This window comes from Helianthus annuus, chromosome 15, assembly GCF_002127325.2.
Source record: "Helianthus annuus cultivar XRQ/B chromosome 15, HanXRQr2.0-SUNRISE, whole genome shotgun sequence".
NCBI classification, from domain to species: domain Eukaryota; kingdom Viridiplantae; phylum Streptophyta; class Magnoliopsida; order Asterales; family Asteraceae; genus Helianthus; species Helianthus annuus.
In genome coordinates this window covers 8546653-8552941 of record NC_035447.2, presented here as the reverse complement: position 1 = coordinate 8552941, position 6289 = coordinate 8546653, and the positions used below count along the sequence as shown (strand labels likewise).

The window sequence follows — 6289 nt, the reverse complement described above, 5'->3', positions numbered from 1 at the left end:
TTACGCAAATAATCCGTCTTCCAACTTTATTACGAATACATGATGCCAAAAATACGTTTGACACGAGTCATAAATTTAACATGAGCTCAAGCTATCACATAAGAGTATAACTACAACCGACGGACATTAAAATGGTCAATTATACCACATGTATATATCTTAGAAGCAAAATCTTTATTGAGAACAACACATGAATGAATGTTTGGTTCTTTTTAAACGTAAGTGTGAAACGTAACAATGACTTACGAGTCTTGAGTATGTTTGTTTTCATGAGCAGGATGTGGTTCTGGACTTCCGGGGCAGCCTGTGATGCACGGCTGGCATGCTGGTGAAGACACGTCATCTGATATGCGGATTCTGAATGTTTTATTCTTGTCGTCATTTTCAGGAACATGTACGAGAGCTTCCATGATTAAGATTTCCCAGTCACGTGGCCGGAAAAATGATAGCCAACTGTCTTCTGTATACACATCATCATCATTATTCATCATGACATGTAAGGTTAAAAGATTTCTAACGGGCCAAACATGTAAAATAAAAACAAATAGCTAAAAAGGTAACAGGTCAAAAATCACTATAAGTGTTTTTTTTAAGGAAAAATTACAAGTTTTGTCCTTTATCTTTATACCATTTTTCAGGCGGTGTCCTTATTAACGAATGTTGACAGGCAGTGTCCTTTACTAGGTATTTTGTTGCAAGTTTAGTCCTTTACACCCAACCCAGTTAAAAAACCCTGTTAATTGTTGGGTGTAAAGGACTAAACTTGCAACAAAATACCTAGGTAAAGGACTAAACTTGCAACAAAATACCTAGTAAAGGACACCGTCTGTCAACAATTAACAGTGTTTTTTAACTGGGTTGGGTGTTAAGGACTAAACTTGCAACAAAATACCTAGTAAAGGACACCGCCTGTCAACATTCGTTAAAAAGGACACCGTCTGAAAAGTGGTATAAAGATAAAGGACAAAACTTGTAATTTTTTCTTTTTTTTTTAATTCGCCAAAGCTCATAAACTTTTTATTAAAAAACTAGATCATCTTTTTAATAATATAATTTTTGTAATCATGATTTATAAATAATATAATTTTTGTAATCATGATTTATAAATAATTTACTTTTTGAAAAAAAAAAAGTGCCTTGCATCAATCCAAGTATCCAACCCAACCCGTCATGCAAAAGCTTACATGTTTTGACCCAAACCCATTTGACCCGATCTGCCCATTTTTCCACCTCTAGGTTTTGAGTGTAAGACAAACGAACGCGAACACGCTCATTTCCTTAATGAACGAACACGAACAAAAAATCGCGTTCGGTAAGTGTTCATGAACACAAATATTTTCTTAACAAACGAACCGTTCGGTTCGTTTGCAGCCCTACTTATGAAGTTTGAGTGTGTTGATTCACATTATCTTTTATCCAAAGAATCAAATGGATAAAACCAAAAAAAAAAAAAAAAAATCAGCTTGAAAGGAAACAAGTCAAATGGGTTGGACAGGTCAAAAAGAGCCCAAAGTGTAACTTAAAAGTATAAAACTTCCTAAATCATTTTATTTAAAAAACTAATATTAAAACAATACAACCTATGCAATCATATTTCACACACTAAATATTTATGTAAAAAAATCTTTGACAAAAAGTGTTTCAGGTCACCAAACTCACTCAAATCGATTTGACACAGTGGTGAAGCTTGAAGTTTTCGTCGGGGGGTCGAAAACGTGTATACCCAAAAATTTCTATAGAACCGGGGGGTCGAAAACGTATATACCCAAAAATTTCTATACGAAAACTACATGTACAACACTACTGAGCGAAAAGTTCGGGGGGTCGGGCGCCCCTCCCGGCCCCTTAAATGCTCCGCCCCTGATTTGACATGTTACTGTAAGATGGTAAAATACTGAATTAGTTTACAATATATAGAGATTACGAGTAACCCTAGCAACCTAACTGAGCCCGTGCTCCCCTAATAATATAGCCTAATAGTTACCCAACCCATTTGACCCGCACAATATGCCACATCTTACATTTACCGTAAACCAAAAGCACATTTCTCTTGAAAGATTTTCCGTTTGTTACTATTGCTTTTCGTAGCTGGGGTGCAGCAATATGAGTTATTAATAAATTTTGCACAAATATATTGGGACAATATGACGAAATGCTCATTGAGAGTGTAAAATAAACAGCTAATTGAAAATAACGTAATGATTGCGTACCTCCGTTGCGAACCGCCCTTAGTTGAAAAATTCCAGTACCGTGGGGCCCAGAAACAGGAAAAGTGCAAGAGACAGAATGCCTTTTGTGAGTCACTGCAAGTGACGCATTATACCAAGGACCTCTAGCTATCGGCTCCCCGATTGCCTCTACTACAGCCTGGTTCTTGCTAGCTTTCTCCATGGCTTTGCTAAACAAATTAAAGCAACAGTGCAAAAAACAATATGTGAATATTAGCTAAAATATAAGTTCATTTTCTGAATATATCATATAAATATTTAAACTAACACATAGCAAAACAGTATTGTTACAACAATAAACTGATTATTTAAATAAATAGATTTCTTTTTGTTTTCATGCGTTAATATAAATCTTATTCAATAAACCAATTATTTTGTTACTAATCTTTATTGTTCAGCATATTATTGAATCAGAACTAAACTACTTCTTTTATAGTTAGGTAATTTCACTAAATCTGATTATATATTTTATTAAATGCATTTTAACTAACTAATCAAAATGATTATTTCTTCTTTTACAATATGAGATATTAATCGTATTTCCGTATCTCCTAGATACATATATTATCAAAATTATTGTGGTTTATAGTAAATTAGATAAAGAAACTCAACCAATTTGGCTCCACTTAAGGAAATGTGATAGTGGCTTTTTAAGTTTTTATGTATAAAGATCACATGTAACCTCAAAGATGAAGCACGCGTCAGCCTTTTTTTCATAGTAAAACTGCATTCTCCTTTAACCAATATTAGAAAGCCTACTCTTACTTGATTTACTGAAGTCCACACAAAACAAAGATCCACTTCTTTTTGGCCCATTAGAGATCAAACAAAACAATCATAAAGCATATCAACCCATTCATAAGTAAATTGGTTGAATACTTGAAAATCGCCACTTATACTAACTAACAAATTATGGGTATGTTTGGCAAAAGTAGCTGGTGGCTGGTGGCTAGTGGCTGAAAGCTGGTAGCTGGTGGCTGGAAGCTGATAGCTGTAGCTGGTAGCTATAGCTTTTTAGATATATTTAGTGTTTGGCAGAGTAGCTGAAGCTTTTAATAAAATGTATAAAATGACCAAAATGAACATAACTAAAAATTTAAAAAGTTTGTGCATATAGTCATTTTTCCCTAAAAGCTTGTAGCTCCTTCTAAACGCTACTAGTAGGAGCGTTCAACCAAAAGCTTCAAGCTCCTTACCTAAAAGCTTCAAGCTCCTTCAACCAAACAAGACTTTTTATTGAGTAGGAGCTTTTTCTTAAAAGCTTCAAGCTAGAAGCTCCTAAAAGTTTCATGCCAAACATACCCTATGTCTCTGACTTTGGCCTACCTATTTGATTATTATGGTTAAATACTTGAATTATTCCCATTACTAGGTAGACTTTGAAATAAAGAGACTAGAGGTTCAATTCCAAACTTAAAGAAAGCCAAGTATCTGGTAAGCACCATACTTATAAAAACTTGATACCTTGATCAACTCAAAGAAACAATAAAACATATACTTGAAACGTACGCACACTTCCTAACAACATAGAAAAACCAACATGGCTGTCAAGTGACAACATAAACCGCTTTACCAGCTACAAATATAAGTGTTCTACAACGCCTAACTGTGCTAGGGGTGTTCAAAAAACTCGTGGCTCGCAGCTCGCTCGAAACTCGCTCAAAAAAAGTTCGAAAAAAGCTCGGCTCGAAATTGGCTCGGTTGTAAACGAGCCAGCTCGGCTCGGCTCGATAAGGTTTACATCCTTCATTTTTTTGTCCCACGTTGCTTAGAAGACAAAAACTAAGGGAGTATCTCCCCTATAAAAGAAGGTAAAGAAAACATACAAAGTAAGTTAACTATTTATACTTGCATATTAGCCATTTGGTTAAATTAAATTGCAGTTATGTCCCTTAGTCTTTGAAAAGATTCATTTTTTAGGCTTTTTAAGTAGTAAATTTTAAGGTTCTTTGTTAGTTTGAGCTCGATCGAGCCGAGCTGAGCTAGCTCGAATTTTAATCGAGTCGAGCTCGAGCCTCAAATCTCAGCTCGATTTGAAATTTGAGCTCGAGCCGAGCCAGCTCGAATTCAGTTTGAGCCGAGCTCGAGCTGGGTCGAGCTCGGCTTGACTCGGCTCGTTTATAGCCCTAAACTGTGCCCCAAATTAGTTATCCTTCACATTCTTCTGTATACATCTAAGGATCAAATCTATGTAGAGTATCTTCCTCAAAATGCAGAAGAAGCAATAAGTTTCAATCAAAATCATGAACAAATCAACCTAAATTTATTCATCACAATCGTATCAAACAGCTCTTTAAGACTAAAATAGCATATTTTTCCACCTTTGATTATGATGCTGAATATTCTAACTTTCGTTTCAGAAAGAGTGTTGTGTTCCAATTCGTTTCGATCCCAAAAGCCTATGCGCGACTCACAAAGCGCACATCACGTACGCGAGCCATTCGTTATTAGAACATACTAAAATAATATTTATGGATAATATTTTAACTAGTTAACTTTTAAACATCAAAAATTCAAAATATAAGACATTCCCATCATCTCTAGTAAAACTTTTGCTAAATCAATGGTCTATTATGTGTAAATACTCATAACCCTTGCTCAATCAATACTTAGGGGCTGTTTGGCAACTTCTGAATGGTTAAGTGCTGAACCAGTAAGAGGTAGAGGTCTGAACCATTAAGTGCCGAACCGGTAAGAGAACTGAACCATTAAGAGCCAGTATAATGTTTTACCATTCAGAGGCAAACGTCTGGCCATTTCAGATTAGAGGTCTTAACCGATCAGACTCAGTATAATGTTTAACCATTCAGAGGCATATGTCTGAACCATTCAGACATCTGCTCGCGAAACAAACACTCTGAACCATTAAGTGCTTAACCATTAAGAGCTAAACAAACAGCCCCTCGGATGTGTTCAATCGACAGTCAAAATTGTTCAAATACTGGTTATATGCATATGGCGCTGCCTCGATGCACGCATCAACTGCAGTGACACGATCTCATCACCGCATTTCAAAACCAACATCCTAACACAAAACTAATGTAAACTTCCCTACAAATACACACAATAATTCTATTTCCTCAACATATATACCTGCTACAACAGTAACTAATTATACCTGCTACAACCATGATAAATGACAAGATCATCAAGAGCACTCAAGGCAACACCACCAGTCACACAAATCAACCCACCGGAAACAACTCTCCGGCCCCATGATTTCGGCTTTGCTTCCTCCTCAACCCCTGATTTCACCGAACTGCTGTAATTAAACAAATCACAACGACATTAATATCAGTTTTGAGATTGGGGTTATTATATGAATTGGAATTAAATTCACTACAGATCTATTAATTGATACCTGGAAGAAGAAGAAGGATTACGCCTGAGAAACGAAATAAACCTCCTTCCGATCATCGCTGCTGATGTGCGTGCAAAACCCTGGTGACGACGACAAGGGTTTTGGAATGAAATTTTGTGATGATTTTTACGGGTGTTTGTTTGACCGAAGGGCCGTTCAAATTGCACTAGGGATGGCAATAAAACCCGAAACTATTGGGTAAATTTGAAACCCGACACATTTGAGATGGGTTTGAGGTCGGTTAATCGGGTTTAGGAATAGTTTTTATTTTTTTCGTGGGTTTGGGATTTAGGGTGTGTTCCCGAGTTAAAAATCTCTCCCCATCCCTCCCCTCCCCTCCATGTCTTTCCAAATTGGAAAGACTATTATCAGGCAAAAAAAACCCCATTTTCCCTCCCCTCCCCTCCCCCTGTTAAGTGGATCTCTGGAACACAGCATTAGTGATATACCCGTTTACCCGACTCAATTACCCGATAAAGTGTACCCGTTCACCCGATTGTATACCCAATATAATTTCTTTTATATTATTAAATATGTATATATATGATACGTCCATTTTTTACACATACAGGTATTCTATTCCGTATGCATTTTAGTTATTTGATATATATTTTTATAATGACAATACAAAATGTAACCGGTTAGTAGTTACCCAATAATTACCCAATGGGTTTTGAGCTGAGTATACCCAACAAGTAAT

The 6289-nt window shown here is 36.2% G+C and overlaps 1 protein-coding gene across 6 annotated transcripts; it reads right to left on the bottom strand.

Annotated features, from left to right (window-relative positions):
* LOC110910449 lies at nt 1–5750 on the bottom strand. 6 transcript variants are annotated; one of them, XM_022155088.2, is made up of 4 exons: nt 5590–5750; nt 5347–5490; nt 2211–2398; nt 1–460 (listed from the first exon to the last, which is right to left on the bottom strand). In XM_022155088.2, exons 1-4 carry the CDS (start codon nt 5643–5645, stop codon nt 243–245), a joined length of 606 nt encoding a protein of 201 aa, XP_022010780.1. In that variant the 5' UTR covers nt 5646–5750; the 3' UTR covers nt 1–242. The 6 variants fall into 6 exon arrangements, with proteins under 6 accessions (XP_022010780.1, XP_022010782.1, XP_022010783.1 ...); XM_022155090.2 differs by having other exon boundaries at nt 1–457; XM_022155091.2 differs by having other exon boundaries at nt 5347–5487; nt 5590–5747.
* Nucleotides 5751–6289: the final 539 nt, after the last annotated feature.

Coding starts and splice junctions, on each gene's coding strand:
- LOC110910449 (XM_022155087.2), bottom strand. CDS start 5,645: ATGATCGGAAGGAGGTTTATTTCGTTTCTCAGGCGTAATCCTTCTTCT. Junction 2,399..5,346: donor ATTTATCATGGTTGTAGCAG/GTATAATTAGTT, acceptor TAATTTGTTTAG/CAAAGCCATGGAGAAAGCTA. Junction 461..2,210: donor AAGGGCGGTTCGCAACGGAG/GTACGCAATCAT, acceptor ATGTGTATACAG/AAGACAGTTGGCTATCATTT.